This window comes from Mustelus asterias, chromosome 23, assembly GCF_964213995.1.
Source record: "Mustelus asterias chromosome 23, sMusAst1.hap1.1, whole genome shotgun sequence".
Classification (NCBI taxonomy): domain Eukaryota; kingdom Metazoa; phylum Chordata; class Chondrichthyes; order Carcharhiniformes; family Triakidae; genus Mustelus; species Mustelus asterias.
This window is the reverse complement of record NC_135823.1, coordinates 15,844,195-15,865,313: the sequence shown is the minus strand read 5'-3', so window position 1 is coordinate 15,865,313 and position 21,119 is coordinate 15,844,195. Positions and strand designations below refer to the sequence as shown.

Here is a 21,119-nt window from a genome sequence, read left to right as displayed (position 1 = left end):
TTCCATCTACTACCATTCTGCCAGCTTATGTGGCAGTCAGTTGGTATCATCCTTACCATTTGCCATACCTCCAAGTTTGGTATCATCAGCAAATGTTGACATTTTACCTTTTCATTCGGAATATATAGCATCGCGTTCTCAATCTTAGGTTCCCCATGGAGACCGATAAAAATAAAATAACCCACCAACATCAATGTAAAGAAAACCATCACTGTTTAAAAATTTTATCCTAACAAGCCAACTCAAATCAACACAATTCGATAATTAAGCAACAGATATTTCAAATAAAAAGGGAAATTTTGCTTTGGTAGTCGATAAAACAAAGATACGTTGTTGTCATATAGTTACAAGCACTCACCTTACTTCCCATACAAATGTGGGACCAGGTGCAACCTATGTAGGACCTGATTTGATTTGATTTATTATTGTCACATGTATTGCTATACAGTGAAAAGTATTGTTTCTTGACAGACAAGAGAAGGAAAGGAGAGAGTGCAGAATGTAGTGTTACAGTCATAGCTAGGGTTTGGAGAAAGATCAACTTAATGTGAGGTAGGTCCATTCAAAAATCTGATGGCAACAGGGAAGAAGCTATTCTTGAGTCGGTTGGGACATGACCTCAGACTTTTGTATCTTTTTCCCTACAGAAGAAGGTAAAGAGAGAATGTCCAGGATGCATGGGGTCCTTGATTATGCTGACTGTTTTTCCGAGGCAATGGGAAGTTAGACAGTGTCAATGGATGGGAGGCTGGTTTGCGTGATGGACTGGATTTCGTTCACGACCCTTTGCATTCACAAGTAGTTATATCCCGTCTGAATTCCCTGGGCATGGTTATCACTGACAAGGTACATGTCTATGAACCCTCTGTCACTCGGGTCACAGAATTCCCAGGGACTTCATTCCCTGAACTCTAATCCATTATCTTCCACTTCTCCAGATTGAATTCCAATTCCTACTTTTCTGCCCATCAGACCAGTCCATTGATAACTTCCTGCAGTCCACAGATTACCACGTAGCCAACTTTGATATCATTTGTAGCCTCCTACACCCAAGTCATTAATATATACCACAAATAGGATGGAACTCAATACTGAACCCTGCAGAGCCCCACTGGAAACAACTTTCCCATCACAAGCCTTTGCTCTTTGCTTCCTGCTGTGGAACCAACTTTGGATCCAACTTGTCACTTTCTCTCAGGTCCCAAGGACCTTGACTTTTCTGATTTGTCAAAAGAAGCCTTGCTGAAAGCTCCATCAAATGCTCTACCCTCATTGAGCCTCTTTTTACTCCGAATGCAGTCAAGTTCATTAGGTATGACCTGCCCTTCCCGAATCCATGCTGATTGTCCTTGATTAATAAATATTCATACCTTAAATAAATAAATGCTTTTAAAAATAATTCTTAATAAATAATTAACACTGCTCCTCAAATGTCTTTCTGATAATTTGCTCACATTGAGGTTAGGGGGACTGGTCTGTAATTACTTGATCAAATTATCTCTATCAGTTAAACAATCATCCAGTTCTCTACTTCAGGCTTATAGTCAGAAAGGACTGGAAAATATTGTTCAGAGTCTCTGCTATTTCCTCCCTGGCTTCTCATAACAACCTGGCCAATTGTCCACTTCCAAAGACGCTTGGCTACTTACTATTTCCTCTCTCTCTTTATTCCATTCAATGTTTTGCACTTGTCTTAATTATAGAATCCCTACAGTGCAGAAGGAGGCCATCTGAGCCATTGGCTGGAATTTACCATCTCGCCCACCTCGGGGAATTGGGGCGGGCGAGGCTCGCAGAACGGAATTCTCATTGGCCTCGGGTGGGATTTTACAAGCCTCGCCCGAGCGAGGTCATAAAATACCGACCATTGAGTCTGCACCGACACACTGAAAGAGTGTTTACCCTGGTCCACCCCCGCAACCTCACACATTTACCTTATTGCACCTAACCTGCATGTTTTTGTGCACTAAGGGTCAATTTATCATGGCCAATCCATCTAACCCGCACACCTTTGGACTGTGGGAGGAAACCGGAGCACCCGGAGGAAACCCACGCAGACATGGGGAGAACATGTAAACTCCACACAGACAGTGACCCGAGATTGGAATTGAACCCGGGTTCCTGACATTGTGAGGCAGCAGTGGTAACCACTGGGCCACCCCTTAACTACAATGTCTGCATCGTGACTCTCTTTTGTGAAGACAGTTGCAAAGTATTCATGAAGAACCATGACTCTGTCTTCTTTTCCCACACAGGGGTTACCTTTTTGGTCTCTGGCTTTAACTGTTTTGTGAAACACCTTTCACTAAAAACAGAAAATTAATTTGCTTATAATTGCTTTAAATTATAAGCAAAGTATACAAGTATTTCCAAACCAAGCGATCTGGAGAGTTGATGTACAATTGGATGACTTTGGAACTATCCATTGTACAGAAAGACTTGGCGTGGCACAGTGGTTAGCACTGCTGCCTCTCAGTTAGTTAGTCATGGCACAAATCAATGTTGGCCTCCCAGACTGCCTGGATCCATACAGTTCGCCTATCACCGCAACAGGTCCACAGCTAACACCATCTCCCTGGCCCTACACTCAAACCTGGAACACCGAGATAACAAAGAAACTTATGTCAGACTCCTATTTATTGACTACAGCTCAGCCCTCAACACTATTATTCCTATGAAACTCATCTCCAAACTCGGTGGCCTGGGCCTCGGCTCCTCCCTCTGCGCTGGATCCTGAACTTCCTAACCCACAGACCACAGTCAGTAAGGATAGGCAACAACACCACCTCCACGATCATCCTCAACACCAGTGCCCTACAAGGCTGTGTCCTCAGCCCGTTACTTATACTCCTTAGACACCTATGAGTGTATGGTTAAATTCCCCTGCAACTTGATTTTCAAATTTGCTGATGATGCCACCATAATGGGTTGGACCTCAAACAATGATGAGACGGAGTACAGGAATGAGATAGAGAATCTGGTGAACTGGTGCGATGACAATAATCTCTCCCTCAATGTCAATCAAACGCAGGAGATTATCATCGAGGAAGCGTAGTGGAGGACATGCCCACGTCTACATCAATGGGGACGTAGTGGAAATGGTTGAGAGCTTCAAGTTTCTAGGTGTCCAGATCACGAACAATCTATCCTGGTCCCCCCATGCCAACACTATAGTTAAGAAAGCCCACCAACGCCTCTAGTTTCTCAGGAGGCTAAGGAAATTTGGCATGTCTGTTGCGACTCTCACCAACTTTTACAGATGCACCATAGAAAGCATTCTTTCTGGTTGTATCGCAGCTTGGTATGGCTCCTGCTCTGCCCAAGACCACAAGGAACTACAAAGGGTTGTGGACGAAGCCCAGTCCATCACTCAAACCAGCCTCCCACCCATTGACTCTGTCTACACTTCCCATTGCCTTGGAAAAGCAGCCAGCATAATTAAGGACACCACGCACCCCGGACATGCTCTCTTCCATCTTCTTCCTTTGGGAAAGCGATACAAAAATCTGAGATCACGTACCAACTGACTCAAGAACAACTTCTTCCCTGCTGCCATGGATCTAGCTCGTATTAACTTGATCTTTCTCTACACCGTAGCTATGACTGTAACACTACATTCTGCACTCTCTACTTTCCTTCTCTATGTACAGTATGCTTTGTCTGTATAGAACACAAGAAACAATACTTTTCACTGTATGTTAATACATGTGACAATAATAAATCAAATCTCAGTACCAGGGACCCGGGTTCAATTGGGTCACTGTCTGTGTGGAGTCTGCACGTTCTCCCTGTATCTGCGTGTGTTTCCTCCGGGTGTTCCAGTTTCCTCCCACAGTCCAAAAGACGTGCTGGTTAGGTGCATTGTCCATGCTAAATTCTCCCTCAATGTACTCAAACTGTGGCGGCTAGGAAATTTTCACAGTAACTTCACTGCAGTGTTAGTGTAAGATAACTTGTGACACTAGTAAATGAACTTTGTGTGTTTTATTTGATGTGGCGACAATCAGTATCAAACATGGTGTTCCATCAATGGCAAGGATTGGTGGGACCCACAGAAAGATTTACTTTGTCATTAAGTCAGGAAAGGTCTGGTTGGGCAGAAAGGAACCGACAGATCACTCAATAGTTGGGTTTGTTGATGGATACCACCTGATTAGCCATTCTGTTTTGTGTTCTGCATCACTTATTGTGGTTCCAACAGTTCAATTATTCCTTGGCTATGGAAAAATATTGATATCAGGTGATAGGAATTTGGGCCAAGGGTCTCTTATAGGACAGCTGACAATTAGCCAATTGTACTGAGAAGGATTGCATTGAGCAGTGTAACAAGATACAGTAACATGACACGTGGTTTGGTAATGTATCTCGCCAATGACAGAAGACAAGGATTCCACTACCTGGGTCATTGTCTTTCTATTATAGTGACATAATTCCAGCTACCCTTTGCAGTAATGATGACTGAACAATGAAACAAATGGCTGCAGGCCTGAATAAAACATGTGATGGATTCTGTAGGCGGCGCAAACCTAGTCTAAAATAACTGCTATCATGACTGGACGTGACACAACAGCTTACCTCCCTGCCAGCCCCACATTTCATGTTATCCTTGTTGCGTTCATTTTTGTCTTCCAGTTTGATGTGATGAAACTGGCTCACAGCTAGTGTAACATTACTTGTCATCGTAAAACAAAGAATGTCAGCCGCGTGCCATCTCTGATACATAAAGTTCACTGGGTGCAGGGGCACAGCTAATTAAGAATTAATTGAATAATGCAACAACGAGTGTGAGCACCATCCTCCAAAGCAAGGATAGGTTGAAGGACGGTGAATTGTCTATTACTGTCAAATGGGGAGGCAGTGGCGTAATAGTATTGTTGCTGGACTTATAATCTAGAGACCCAGGGTAACGTCCTGGGGATCCGGGTTCAAATCCCACCACTGCAGATGGTGAAATTTGAGTTCAGTAAAAAAAAAAAATCTGGAATTAAAGGTCTACCGATGACCATGAAACCAGTGTTGATTGTTGTAAAAACCCATCTGGTTCACTCATGTCCTTTTAGGGAAGGAAATGTGCTGTCCTTACCCAGTCTGGCTCCATGCCGCAGCAGTGTGGTTGACTCTTAACTGCCCTCTGAAAAGGCCCAGCAAGCCATTCATTTCATGGGGCAATTAGGGATGGGCAACAAATGCTGGCCCAGCCGGCAACAATCACATCCCATGAAAGAACAAAGAAAAATGTTAACTGTCCTGATTATTTCCGATTCTAAATGGGATTATTAAATGGTGCACACACATATATCCCTCATCAATTCATTTTCAAATGGATGTTGACTTTTGTTCATAGGCAAAAGATGTATAATTTTGTGCTTTCATCTTGAAAAGAATAAGACATTTTGATCTTTAAATTGTAGATAGTCCATAGCATCATGTACCTTTACTGTGCAAACACCGGCCATTGTATGGCAGTGGTCACCTCAATGTCCATCTGTTACTGATTTTATTTATAAAGTTAGATCACTCCATTCATTCGTGATGTGGAGGTGGACTGGGGTGGGCACAGTAAGAAGTCTCACAACACCAGGTTAAAGTCCAACAGGTTTATCTGGTAGCATGAGCTTTCAGAGGTGCTGCTCCTTCATCAGGTGAGTGGGAGTTGGGTTCACAAACAGGGCATATATAGACACAGACTCAATTTACAAGATAATGGTTGAAATGCGAGTCTTAACAGGTAATCAAGTCTTTACAGGTGCAGACAATGGAAGTGAAGAGCGGGTTAAGCACTGGTTAAAGAGGTGTGATTTGTCTCAAGCCAGGACAGTTAGAGAGATTTTGCAAGCCCAGGAAAGTTGTGGGGGTTACAGATAGTGTGACGTGAATCCAAGATCCCAGTTCTACCTGTAATGCCCTTGACGTTGGCGAGACCATGCAGACGCTACAACAACGGATGAATGGACAACGTTTGACAATCACCAGGTAGGAGTGTTCCCTTCCTGTCGGGGAACATTTCAGCAGTCAAGGGCATTCAGCCTCTGATCTTCGGGTAAGCATTCTCCAAGGTGGCCTTCACGACGCATGACAACGCTGAATCGCCGAGCAAAAACTGATAGCCAAGTTCCGCACACATGAGGACGGCCTCAACCGGGATCTTGGGTTCATGTCACACTATCTGTAACCCCCACGACTTGCCTGGGCTTGCAAAATCTCACTAACTGTCTTGGCTGGAGACAATTCACACCTTTTTAACCTGTGCGTAACCCGCTCTTCACTCACATTGTCTGCATCTGTAAAGACTTGATTACCTGTTAAGACTCACATTCCAACCATTATCTTGTAATTGAGTTTGTGTCTATATATGTCCTGTTTGTGAAACAAATCCTGATGAAGGAGCGGCGCTCCAAAAGCTCGTGGTGCCAAATAAACCTGTTGGACTTTAACCTGGTGTTGTGAGACTACTTATTGTAACAGCCTGATTAAGACCTTTGTTCCTTTGCCTTGATCCTGCTGCTAGATGTTGGGATGTTGATCCATAGAGTAACCAGCCTTTCAGTACCATGTACCAGTGGCCAGGCTCCTGCTTTGTTGGTTCACTCCAGGCATTTTAACTGAGGGCATCAAAGTAAAAGCTAAGGGGAAGCAATGGCCTAGTGTTATTATTGCTAGACTATTAATCCAGAAACTTGGCTAATGTCCTGGGGACCTGGGTTCGAATCCCACCATGGAAGATGGTGGAATTTGAATTTAAAAAAAAAAAATATTTGGAATTAAGAATCTACTGATGAACATGAAACCATTGTCCATTGTCAGGAAAACCCATCTGGTTCACTAATGTCCTTTTATGGAAGGAAATCTACCGTCCTTATCTGGTCTGGCCTACATGTGACTCCAGAACTGCACCTAACCAGCACATCATAGAAATCATAGAAACCCTACAGTGCAGAAGGAGGCCATTCGGCCCATTGAGTCTGCACCGACCACAATCCCACCCAGGCCCTACCCCCACATATTTACCCGCTAATCCCTCTAACTACACATCTCAGGGACAATTTTTAACCTGGCCAATCAACCTAACCCGCACATCTTTGGACTGTGGGAGGAAACCGGAGCACCCGGAGGAAACCCACGCAGACACGAGGAGAATGTGCAAACTCCACACAGACAGTGACCCGAGCCGGGAATCGAACCCGGGACCCTGGAGCTGTGAAGCAGCAGTGCTAACCACTGTGCTACCGTGCCACTTGTCCCACACATTTCCCAGGACCAAATCCAACACTGCTTCCCCCTCTCTGAGTTTCACCCAGACTCGAAACGTTGGCTCTATTCTTTTTCCACATCTTTCAGAGTGTGGGAGGAAACCAGCGCATCCGGAGGAAACCCACGCAGACACGGGGAAGAAGTGCACATTCCACACAGACAGTGACCCAAGCCGGGAATCAAACCCAGGGTCTCTGGCGCTGTGAGGCAGCAGTGCTAACCACTGTGCCACCATGCCACTTGTCCCACACATTTCCCAGGACCAAATCCAACACTGCTTCCCCCTCTCTGAGTTTCACCCAGACTCGAAACGTTGGCTCTGTTCTTTTTCCACAGATGCTGTCGGACCTGCTAAGACTATCCAGCATTTTCTGTTGTTACTGCTTCTCCCCTCGTTGGATTGGCAATATATTGATTCATGACACACATCACATGCACCTACTAGAAGTTCCTCTTTGTTATTTGTTGGTCTACATTTCTCCCAGACTATATTAAGGTAATTAAAATCTCCTCGGATCATTACTCCACTTTTGTTACATACCTTTGAAATTTACTGACAGATTTTTCCTTATCCTGTTAGGGGTTCTATAAAAAAGTCACAACAGTATGTAACAGCTCCCTGTCTATTTCTCAATTCTAGCCAAGATTCAGTCCTAGATCTATCTCAAGCTTTTGACTAAATCCTTTCATTTGGAACTGTGATATCCTTGATTAATACTGCCACAAATCATCCTCTGCTTAAAGAAAAGCAAAATACTGTGGATGCTGGAATCTGAAACAAAAGCAGAAAATGCTGGAGAAACTCAATAGGGGTGGCATGGTGGTACATTGGTTAGCACCACTACCACGGTGCCAGGGACCCGGGTTTGATTTCCGATTTGGGTGACTGTCTGTGCGGAGTCTGCATGTTCTCCCGTGTCTGCGTGAGTTTCCTCCGGGTGCTCCGGTTTCCTCCCACTGTCCGAAAGACGTGCTGGTTAGGTGCATTGGCCATGCTAAATTCTCCCTCAGTGTACCCGAACAGCCGTCGGAGTGTGGCGACTAGGGGATTTTCACAGTAACTTCATTGCAGTGTTATTGTAAGCCTACTTGTGACACTAACAAATAAACTTAAAATAAAGGTCTGACAGCATCTGTGGAGAGAGAATGGAGCCAACGTTTTGAGTCTGGAGGACCCTTTGCCAGTCCTCCTTTGTTTCCTCCTCCATCATTCCCAAGTGTTTGGGAACCAGGAACATTAAGAACCCACACCTATCCTTTGTTCGATTCACGGGGGGTGTTTGAACTTGCTGCGGAAGGCAGGTATCAGTGTGTGAGAGAGGTTAAAAGAGAAGAAATTGCCTGTGTATTGGGTCTTCTGCATTTAACCTGGGCGTGTTTGTTAGCGTGCAGGTTACCTGCATGGCACAGGTGAGTCTGAGAGGTTCATGGGCCATTGGCTGCAGTCATAAGCCTGGATTCTGCCTTTAATATTGTTTCCCAGAATTCCTGGAAGTCACCAGATAAAACGAGTTAAGGGGACAGTGGGATGTGATGGGACAGAGCAATTGGCAGCCAAGATGGGCTTTAGATATTGAAATGTGACAGCGGCTTCCTTATCTAAGTGAAAGGACTTTGCTCATAAGGACTTAGTGTGTGAATGGAGGTAATTTCCAAGACTTGGGAGGTTACTTCTGCTACTTTGGACTTTGCTGCCTTTGATCTTCACTTCCCAGCTGTCAGCTTCTTAGCAGCAGGGAACGTTTCTTATCCAGCTCTACCTGAAGAGAAAAACTTGGAGAGGCAAGATCAACACTGCCGACAGGATCCTTCTGTTGCAGCAATGGGCACAGAGCTCCAGCTCGCAGGAGGAGGGATGCCTCTAGCACAGACTTTGCAAGTAGGGGATTCGTCTTCCGGACATGACTGGGCCCCCAGTGTCCCGGGAGTCTCTGAATTTCCTGTCGGGTGGTTGCTGGCATCTATAGCCTCCAGGGAGAGGACGTCCTTCTAGTGGACCTAATGAGTACGTGTTGCCGGTGGTGACAATCCTTAATCTTCACTCCCTGGCTCCTTCCCAGTATCTGCTGCTGACATTTGTCCCGTCTCACGAGCTGCTGCCTGCAATTGCGTCTTCCAGGGGATGGATGTCAGGACTGGCACTTTTGTCCACATTGTTACTGAGGAAGCTAGCCAGGATGAGAGAGGCCTCATCTTACCTGAGTTAAAATCAGGCTATGAGGTACCACTAATGTTCTGTGGGCTGAGAAGAACACATTCAGCACGGGTGGCACGGTAGCACAGTGGCTAGCGCTGCTGCCTCACAGCTCCAGGGACCCAGGTTCGATTCCCGGCTCGGGTCACTGTCTGTGCAGAGTTTGTGTGGGTTTCCTCTGGGTGCTCCGGTTTCCTCCCACACTCCAAAGATGTGCGGGTTAGGTGCATTGGCCATGCTAAATTGCCCCTTAGTGTCCCGGGGTGAGTAGGTTAGCGGGACTAGCGGGGTAAATATGTGGAGTTATGGGATAGAGCCTGGGCGGGATTGTTGTCGGTGCAGACTCGATGGGCCAAATGGTCTCCTTCTGCATTGTAGGGATTAAGTGATTCTATGAGCACAGTCATGCAGTCATTCATTTCACTTGGTTCCATTCTTGCCTCATAGCATGCTGCAAATAGTTTCCAATATGTTAGACACTAGCCACATTTGGCTCGCTGGGAATGCAAACGTTTACAATTGCAGAAAAATAAGTAATAACCATTGTTCTTTTAAATTCTTTGATGGGATGTCGACATCACTGGCAAGTCCAGTATTTGTTGCCCATTGCCTAATTGGCCTTTCAACTGGCCTTTCACTATTCCAGAGGGCAGTTCAGAGTCCACCACATCACCGTGGGCCTGGAGTCACATGTAGGCCAGACCAGGTAAGGACGGCAGATTTCCTTCCCTAAAGGACATTAGTGAACCAGATGGGTTTTTCCAACAATTGATAGTAGTTTTATTGTCATCACTGCTGAGACTAACTTGTGAATTCCAGATGCCTGGGATTTGTGTGTTACTTGCCATTTGTCAGCCCAAGCCTGATTATTGTCCAGGTCTTTAGAAGTAGTTCGAGGTAGACATATCAAACTTGCAAATTGGGACCAGGAGTAGGCCATTTGTTTTTATTCATTCATGGGACATGGGCGTCGCTGGCTGGCCGGCATTTATTGCCCATCGCTAGTTGCCCTTGAGAAGGTGTTGGTGAGCTGCCTTCTTGAATCGCTGCAGTCCATGTTCTGTGGGTTGACCCACAATGCTGTTAGGGAGGGAATTCCAGGGTTTTGACCCAGTGACTCTGAAGGAACAGTGATATATTTTCAAGTCGTAACTTCATTGCAGTGTTAATGTAAGCCTACTTGTGACAATAAATAAAAACTTTGAACTTTTTAAAAAAAAGTCAGGATGGTGAGCGGCTTGGAGGGGAACTTGCAGGTGGTAGTGTTCCCATGTATCTGCTGCCTTTGTCCTTCTAGATGGAAATGGTTGTGGGTTTGGAAGGTGCTGTCTAAGGTGAATTGCTGCAGTGCATCTTGTAGATAGTACACACTGCTGCAACTGAGTGTCAGTGGTGGAGGGAGTGGATGTTTGTGGATGTGGTGCCAATCGAGCAGGCTGCTTTGTACTGGATGGTGTTGAGCTTCTTGAGTGTTGTCGGAGTGTTCGAGCCTGCTGTGCCAGTCAATAATATCATGGCAGATCTGATTGTGGCTTCAATCCCACTTTCCCAACTACCCTTGATAACCTTTGACTCCCTTGTTAGTGAAGAATCTATCAGGCTCTGCCTTAAGATTATGTAATGACCCTTCTTCAGATGCCAGTTAAAGTAAAGATCTGACTAATTAGTAAACAGTGGATTCACTGCAAGCAGTAACTGTCCTCACCCACTGTTACCCATCGCTGCTTCTGCCCAGCTGCCTGGGGCGATCTTTGCTGCGTCTCTAGGTTTTTGCCTGGAGCTTTTCGGTTGATTTAAGCTCAGTCTCTGCCCTTGCAACATGAGTAATAATTCCCAATATTAGGATATTAGCATGTTTCAGACACATCTGGATTCATCTGTCACAGTGTGAGCTCTCCGTCTGAAATAAAAACCTGCACCCAGATGTGCCGCTCCTGTCTAGGTGCTTGATGGCTGGCACAGATGCAATGGGCCAAAGGGCCTCTTTCTGTGCTGTGAAATGCTATGACTATGACATGTCCATGTTTCCCCTGGTCAATTTGTGAGCATGGAGGATATGGCTGGATTTCCTGTACAGATACGTTCTCTCACCAAAGTGTGTTGAACTATCTAATTTATAACGTGCATAAAGTTAAATACTGGATCTAATAATATTTGTCCTTCATCACATGGATCCATAGAAGATCACTTGGATACGAGATTGGGATAATTGTAAAATGTTGTCAGAAGGTGCCAATAATTGGCTTGTAACTTGGAAGCAGATTCTGAGCTCAATATGTTTTCAAAATCGCATTGACACAGAATCTGTAGTTTGATATCAATGGCACAATGGTTGGCACAGTGGTTAGCACTGCTGCCTCACAGCACCAGGGACCCGGGTTCAATTCCAGCCTCGGGTGACTGTCTGTGTGGAGTCTGCACATTCTCCCCGTGTCTGCGTGGGTTTCCTCCGGGTGCTCCGGTTTCCTCCCACAGTCCAAAGATGTGCAGGTTAGGTGGATTGGCCATGCTAAATGCACGGGGTTATGGGGATAGGGCAGGTGAGTGGGCCTGGGTAGGGTGTTCTCTCAGAGGGACGGTCCAGACTCAATGGACCGAATGGCCTCCTTCTGCACTGTAGGGATTCTATGGATCGTAAGACAGTAGATCTCAGGTTGGTTTCATTTGCAAGACATGATCAGAAACCCTCTTGAGAAGCTGCGTTCCCAATGTTCGCTAACATTTTTAAAAAGCTAACCTTTTATTAATAGAGTGGCACAGTGGTTAGCACTGCTGCTTCACAGTGACAGGGACCTGGGTTCAGTTCCCAGTTTAGGTCAGTGTCTGTGAGGAGTCTGCACGTTCTCCCTGTGTCTGCGTGGGTTTCCTCCGGGTACTCCGGTTTCCTTCCACAGTCTGAAAGACGTGCTGGTTAGGTGCATTGGCTATGCTAAATTCTCCCTCAGTGTACCCGAACAGGCACCGGAGTGTGGTGACTAGGGGATTTTCACAGTGACTTCATTGCAGTGTTAATGTAAGCCTTACTTGTGACCCGAATGAATAAACTTTATCAAAATATTAGCAGGATTTGGATGTCAATTATCAGGGTGAGCCTGAAGTTTACTCTGACCCAGCAGTGAGCAGTGTTGACCCAGTGGTATAATTGAATGCTTTCAACTTGAATTATTTTTTGAAGCAGACATTACCTGCTGCAGAACAGTCACATTAATAAAAGATATGGCAGGTTAAGTAGCTAGCTAGTTAGTAATCGCTTTGAAAGTCCTGACACACCAGACTTATTATTCTGACGTTGGTGTTAGTAAAAGTATAATCTTTGAAATTTCAATATGTTCAGGTCATACAATACCTCAAAGTGATGCTAATTGCTAACCTGTACCCATCCATCCATCACCCCCAATCCACACTGACCTACATTGCACATGGTCTAGTAACATCCTGACTTTTAATTATCTTATCTTTGTTGTCAAATCCCTTCATCAACACCCCCCCCCCCCCATCTCTCTGTAACCTCCTCAAGCTCGAGAACCCCACAGGATCTTTGCATTTTCACCATCTAAAAGGCAGTGCATTAAACAATACAATCCTCCCTCTCGCTACTACACTGAAATTCTAACCTGAAATCTGAACTCAAAACCCAGGGTGGGGCTTGAAACCTCGATCTCCAAACCACTATCTACTAAAGCTGAGCTGACACAGAGTGCACGGCAGTGTCACTGTTCCAAGTAGAAGCTCGTATTCAGTGCCTCTAGAACATTCCCAATTAATTCTACTTATTCTTTGAGCACTAGCGTAGAAATTAATTTTGTTGAAATTATCCAGGTTAGGTTTTATTTACCAAAGGAATGAATGGGGTGTTCTTGGTAGTCTAAAATATTGTAGTTAGATCATTGCAACACTAAAGATGTTTAAGAGATTTGCCACTGGTGCAAAGTATCATAATGGTGACCAAGACTGAGTGGAAAAGCTGCACAGAGGTGTGTGTGTGGGCGTGTGTGTGTGTGATTGTCTGTGTGTGTGCGTGGGCATATGTGTGTGATTGTCTGTCTGTGTGTTTGTGTGCGCGCATGGGCATGTGTGTGCACGCACATATGTGTGTGTATGGGGTGAGACTACTACACGTCACACGCACACGCATGCACAGACAGTCACAGACGCACAGGCACACGCACACTCACAGACGCTCACAGTCAAAAGTGCAATAGAAAGTGATAGCTTCATAAGGAAAGTTGATAAGGAATGGTTGTGGAACAGAGAAGATAATCACAGGACAGAGAAACGTAGACAACAACAGCAGCCAGATAGCAATTCTTTCCTGCAGTTATCACAATTATATCCTGTTAATATTGCATTTCTAAACAACTGCAACCCATGCTGAATCCATGCTTTTAGGCCCTGCTCTTGGTTAAGATTACCGGTTAAAGGTGCAAGAGAAGGTTAAATTAGTGCTGCTAATTAGTCCAATGTTAGTTGTAGAACATAGAACATAGAACATTACAGTGCAGAACAGGCCCTTCGGCCCACGATGTTGCACCGACCAGTTAAAAAAAAACTGTGACCCTCCAACCTAAACCAATTTCTTTTCGTCCATGAACCTATCTACGGATCTCTTAAACGCCCCCAAACTAGGCGCATTTACTACTGATGCTGGCAGGGCATTCCAATCCCTCACCACCCTCTGGGTAAAGAACCTACCCCTGACATCGGTTCTATAACTACCCCCCCTCAATTTAAAGCCATGCCCCCTCGTGCTGGATTTCTCCATCAGAGGAAAAAGGCTATCACTATCCACCCTATCTAAACCTCTAATCATCTTATATGTTTCAATAAGATCCCCTCTTAGCCGCCGCCTTTCCAGCGAAAACAATCCCAAATCCCTCAGCCTCTCCTCATAGGATCTCCCCTCCATACCAGGCAACATCCTGGTAAACCTCCTCTGCACCCTCTCCAAAGCCTCCACATCCTTCCTGTAATGTGGGGACCAGAACTGCACACAGTACTCCAAGTGCGGCCGCACCAGAGTTGTGTACAGTTGCAACATAACGCTACGACTCCTAAATTCAATCCCCCTACCAATAAACGCCAAGACACCATATGCCTTCTTAACAACCTTATCTACTTGATTCCCAACTTTCAGGGATCTATGCACACATACACCTAGATCCCTCTGCTCCTCCACACTATTCAAAGTCCTCCCGTTAGCCCTATACTCAACACATCTGTTATTCCTACCAAAGTGAATTACCTCACACTTCTCCGCATTAAACTCCATCCGCCACCTCTCGGCCCAACTTTGCAACCTGTCTAAGTCTTCCTGCAAACTACGACACCCTTCCTCACTGTCTACCACACCACCGACTTTGGTGTCATCAGCAAATTTGCTAATCCACCCAACTATACCCTCATCCAGATCATTAATAAATATTACAAACAGCAGTGGCCCCAAAACAGATCCCTGAGGTACACCACTTGTAACCGCACTCCATGATGAATATTTACTATCAACCACCACCCTCTGTTTCCTATCCGCTAGCCAATTCCTGATCCAATTTCCTAGATCACCCCCAATCCCATACATCTGCATTTTCTGCAGAAGCCTACCATGGTGAACCTTATCAAACGCCTTACTAAAATCCATATATACCACGTCCACTGCCTTGCCCCCATCCACCTCCTTGGTCACTTTCTCAAAAAACTCAATAAGGTTAGTAAGGCACGACCTACCTGCCACAAAACCATGCTGACTATCACCTATCAATTCATTACTCTCCAAATAACTATAAATCCTATCCCTTATAATTTTTTCCAACATCTTGCCGACAACAGAAGTGAGACTCACCGGTCTATAATTCCCGGGGAAGTCTCTGTTCCCCTTCTTAAACAATGGGACAACATTCGCTAACCTCCAATCTTCTGGTACTATACCAGAGGCCAACGACGACCTGAATATCAGAGCCAGAGGCTCTGCAATCACTTCTCTTGCCTCCCAGAGAATCCTTGGATAAATCCCATCCGGACCAGGGGATTTATCTATTTTCAGACCCTCCAGAATATCCTGCACATCCTCCTTATCAACTGTAATACTGTCTATTCTACTCCCTTGCAACCCAGTGTCCTCCTCAGCTATATTCATGTCCCCTTGCGTGAACACCGAAGAGAAATATTGGTTCAATGCTTCACCAATCTCCTCCGGTTCCACACATAACTTCCCTCTGCCATCTATAACTGGCCCTAAACTTGCCCTAACCAACCTTCTGTTCTTGACATACCTATAGAACGCCTTAGGATTCTCTTTAACCCTATCCGCCAAAGTCTTCTCATGTCCCCTTTTAGCCCTTCTAAGCTCGCTCTTCAACTCCCTCTTAGCCAATCTAAAGCTTTCTAGTGCACTACCCGAGTGCTCACGTCTCATCCGAACATAAGCCTCCTTTTTCTTTTTAACCAACAAAGAAACTTTTTTGGTGCACCACGGTTCCCTAGCCCTACCAATTCCTCCTTGCCTGACAGGGACATACCTATCACAGACTCGCAGTAGCTGCTCCTTGAAAAAACTCCACATGTCGGACGTTCCCAGTCCCTGTAATCTCCTAGTCCAACCTATGTTTCCTAATTCTCTCCTAATAGCCTCATAATTACCCTTCCCCCAGCTAAAACCACTGGCCCGAGGTTCATGCCTATCCCTTTCCATCACTAAGGTGAACGTAACCGAATTGTGGTCACTATCACCAAAATGCACACCAACTTCCAAGTCTAGCACCTGGTCTGGCTCATTTCCCAGCACCAGATCCAATATAGCCTCACCTCTAGTTGTAGCAAACAACTGGAATCCATAATCCCAGAGAGAATTATTGATCATGTAGAAATGAATAGATCCATCAAGGATTGATTTTACAATTAAAGGCAAGTTATATTTGGTCAGGTAAACGGCATGTAGTAAATGGGATCAAAATGGAATAACAGAAGCGTTTGGTAAAGAGAAACTCAGAAGTGACCCATTAGTAAAATCCAGGTGCACGATGTCAGAGGAATCGTAAGAAGAACCCATTGGTTGACAGACAGTGAACGGAGGATTCGGTGAACTAAATGTTTCACAGCGGACAAGGCTTGGAATTGGTTCAGTGCTGGGTCCACTTTTGTTGATGTTAAATATAAATGATTTGGTCTTGGGGAGAGGAAACACATTTCGAGAGCTATGCACTGTCAGACCTTACGGATGAAACGATAAACCCATCTCTGTTGTCGCGTAGGTGTAAAATATCCCATGATGCTATTTTGAGGAAGTACAGGGACGTTAACGCTGGTGTCCTGGTCAATATCTTTCTAAATATTTTATTGAGGGGCGGCACAGTGGTTAGCACTGCTGCCTCACAGCGCCAGGGACCCGGGTTCAATTCCGGTCTCCAGTTACTGTCTGTGTGGAGTTTGCACATTCTCTCCATGTCTGCGTGGGTTTTCTCCGGGTGCTCCGGTTTCCTCCTACAGTCCAAAGATGTGCGGGTTAGGTTGATTGGCCGTGCTAAGTTGACCCCTAATGTAAGGGGATTATTAGGGTAAATGTGTGGGGTTATGGGGATAGAGCCTGGGTGGGATTGTGGTCAGTGCAGACTCAATGGGCTGAATGGCCTCTTTCTGCATTGTAGGATTCTATGATTCTATGATTTATGATGGAAGTATTTATCCAGAATTTAATGCCCTCCCCCCTGAGGTGAGTTTGGTGTTGGAGGGGGCAGGGGTGGGGCTTGGGGGACATTTAATTGGGCAGGATGGTGGCAGGTGGGGACCCAACAGCCTTCCCATCTTTGCGGGGGGTGGGGTGAGAGGGTGGGTGGGAAACCTCTAAGAGACACTCCCCTGCTCTCGCTGCCAAACTCCTCCACCCCACTCCCGAGAACCACCCCCTCCCCCCCCAAATCTGTGGTCTGGGTCCCTCAGAAACCTGGGCTGTGGGTGGACGCATTACTAACAGCAATCGCCACCAGGAAGAGGCCATTCAGCCTTTTGAGCCTGCTCCGCCATTCATTAAGATCTTGGCTGATCGTCCAACTCAATAGCCTAATCCTGCTTTCTCCCCATAACCTTTGACCCCGTTTGCCCCAAGTGCTATATCCAGCTGCCTCTCGAATACATTGAATGTTTTGACATCAACTACTTCCTGTGGTAATGAATTCCACAGGCTCACCACTCTTTGGGTGAAGAAATGTCTCCTCATCTCTGTCCTAAATGGTCTACCCCGAATCCTCAGACTGTGATCCCTGGTTCTGGACTCCCCCACCATCGGGAACATCCTCCCTGCATCTACCCTGTCTAGTCCTGTTAGAATTTTATAAGTCTCTATGAGATCCCCCCCCCTACTCATTCGTCTGAACTCCAGCGAAAACAATCCTACCCTAGTCAATCTCTCCTCATATGTCAGTCCCATCAGAGTTATATACATCATACATCGCTGATCCCTGGGAAGATTTGCCATTACCCAGTTAAGTACCTGATTGGCTCTTAATGTGGGGGGAGGGGGGGAGGAATTCCAAAAAGGGGCCTTTGCCATTGCTTACATTAAATTTTGCTCATTGACAAGGTAGCGGATTGGATAGATTTGTAGTAGCTGCAATATTGATAAATACAGGGCATTTTATAGAAAAAGCAAAAAATAGAAGTTTCCATTTAATGGAAGAGCAGAGAAGGCTATGGGCCCGCAGAGAAACCTAGGGGATTGAGTACAGAGTTATTAACAGAATTTTGGTTTCGCAAACAGGAACACAGAGTACAGCAATGGAGATACAATCAATTTATACAGAATGTTGGTTAGTTTACAGACAGAGAACTTTGTGCTGTTTGGGATCTCCATTGTAGAAGTCAGAGAACGCGATTAACCAGGGCGGCTCCAAGGGTGGGGGGAAGGAGCTGACATAACAGCCCACCACTCAATAACTGAGGTGAATTCGGCGTGGTTTGAAAGAGTTTTGATGTGGAGATGCCGGCGTTGGACTGGGGTAAACACAGTAAGGAGTCTAACAACACCAGGTTAAAGTCCAACAGGTTTATTTGGTAGCAAACGCCACTAGCTTTTGGAGCGCTGCTCCGAAATCACCTGACGAAGGAGCAGCGCTCTGAAAGCTAATGGCGTTTGCTACCAAATAAACCTGTTGGACTTTAACCTGGTGTTATTAGACTTCTTATTGAAAGAGTTTTAACAGAGTGTTTGAGAAACACCCGAGCTTGAAGAATGGAATGGAATAATTACCACTGGGATTAGTTCAGGCAGGGATAGTTGCCTCTTTTGACAGAAAAATAAATAAATACTTGAAGGAAAGGAATTTTAAAAAGCTGTCGAAGAGAGCAGAACAGTGCGATTCATTTTTGGATTGCTTTAGCTAAGGGATGATGAGTATGGAGGGAGTGCAGCGAAGGTTTACCAGACTGATTCCTGGGATGGCGGGACTGACGTATGAGGATAGATTGAGTCAGTTAGGATTATGTTCGCTGGAGTTTAGAAGAATCATAGAAATCATAGAAACCCTACAGTACAGAAAGAGGCCCTTCGGCCCATCGAGTCTGCACCGACCACAATCCCACCCAGGCCCTATCCCCATATCCCTACATATTTACCCACTAATCCCTCTTACCGACTCATCTCAGGACACTAAGGGCAATTTTAGCATGGCCAATCAACCTCACCCGCACATCTTTGGACTGTGGGAGGAAACCGGAGCACCCGGAGGAAACCCACGCAGACACAGGGAGAATGTGCAAGCTCCACACAGATCGTGACCCAAGCTGAGAATCGAACCCAGGTCCCTGGAGCTGTGAAGCAGCAGTGCTAACCACTGTGCCGCCCGTGTTTGAGGGGGGATTTGTAGAAACCTATAAAATTCTAACAGGACCAGACAGAGTAGATGCAGGGAGAATGTTCCCGATGGTGGGGGAGCCCAGAACAAGGTGGGGTCACAGTCTGAGGATACAGGGTAGACCATTTAGGACTGAGATGAGGAGACATTTCTTCACCCAGAGAGTGGTGAGCCTGTGGAATTCACTACCACAGAAAGCAGTTGAGGCCAAAACATTGTACGTTTTCAAGATGGAGTCGGATGTAGCTCTTGGGAGTAAAGGGATCAAAGGATAAGGGGGGGAAGCAGGATTAGGCTATTGAGTTGGATGATCAGCCACGATCATAATGAATAGCAGAGCAGGCTCAAAGGGCCAAATGTCCTATTCCTGCTTCTATCTTTTATGTTTCTATGAGTGGCTTTCAGTTCTAATGGTTAGTCCAAATTGGACTGAATGTAATATTGAAGACTAGATTATGAGGAATAAAGTATAACTGTAAAGAAATATTTTGCAATTTTAATATGAATTGATGTACCTTCAGCAGTACTTTTATTGACACGGTTAAGTGACAATAGTTTCTTTCATACTTTAGATATAAAATATGATGTCATTTTAATACCTCCTTTTTTCCATCTCATTTACAGAATTCTATTCGCCACAACCTTTCTTTAAATAAGTGCTTCATGAAAGTGCCAAGACAGAAGGATGAGCCCGGTAAAGGGGGTTTTTGGCAGATCGATCCACAGTATGCTGATATGTTTGTGAACGGTGTGTTTAAAAGGAGACGGATGCCTGCAACTCATTTTAGCACCCTCAAAGCAAACAAACTACCGACCATACCCACGTCTGAAATCTCATTAAATCCATCCACTCCCTCTTTTCTCTCTTACTCTGGGCCTGGACACACATCGATGCGCTACGTGGAAAATGCTCACAGTAATCAAATTTTCAACTCCTCGGACAACCAACGAATCACAAGCAAACGCAAGCAAGCCTTGCCAAAGCGAACAATGAAGATGGCCAGAACTTCCAAGTCTCCGCTACTGGCTCACGACGATCGAGAATCTGATTCGCTCAAGGGAGACTTTGACTGGGCCTCGGTCTTTGACGACGTGTTCAATGCGAACGGGAGCAATTTTGAGGACCTGGACATCAACGCGGCATTGAACTCACTGGGCACCGAGCTGGATCTTACTGTGCAAGGACGACACATTAGCCCACAGTCCAAATGGTGCTCCATGGGAATGGACCAGGTTCTTGCAGAAACGACCAGCCAGACCTCCCAGTTTGAAGATTTTACTTTTTTCTCGGATGCTCAGCGGCATCCATGGGAGGAGATGAAGGAAGAGTTCCAAGTGACCCCTTTGGATATAGATCAAGGCTTCAACTTCTATGAAGGATTCTTCAATGAACTGCATCAGTGGGAAAGAGGGGACACATTTCTGTGACAAGACTGCTCCCCAAATGCTCAATCTTGAACCATTTGCTACATTAGCATTAATGCTCTTGATTGTTGGAAATTGTACAGCTTACACGAAGTTCCTTTATACTGTTGGAAAATGGCCCGTTTGTTATTTTTTATTGTTTATAATTTTTACACTGGAATACCATTTAAGAGATTTCTGTCACGGTTGAAAGAAAACGGTCTGAAATTCGGAATAGTTTTAAGAGCGTACTGTCTGATTACAGACCAGATTGTACCACTCGCGGTGCGCAATGCTGCAACCTTTCGAAGGGATGTATTGTCAGAAGCTATTTGCCATTTCAGATTCTTTCCTTGCTCAGAAGCAAAAATTGCTCAATTGCACTTGACACTTTGGAAGACCATGTTACTGAGGTGAAAATATTAAGCCAA

The 21,119-nt window shown here is 45.3% G+C and overlaps 1 protein-coding gene across 1 annotated transcript in view; it reads left to right on the top strand.

The window, feature by feature from the left end:
- The window catches only part of foxj1b (forkhead box J1b), a 29,954-nt gene extending 9,242 nt beyond the window's left edge, over nucleotides 1-20,712 (top strand). The window contains exon 2 of the mRNA XM_078239789.1: nucleotides 19,909-20,712. Within this exon, the coding sequence (XP_078095915.1) occupies nucleotides 19,909-20,712 (804 nt within the window). The remainder of the gene's footprint in view (nucleotides 1-19,908) is intronic.
- The last annotated feature ends 407 nt before the right edge of the window (nucleotides 20,713-21,119 follow it).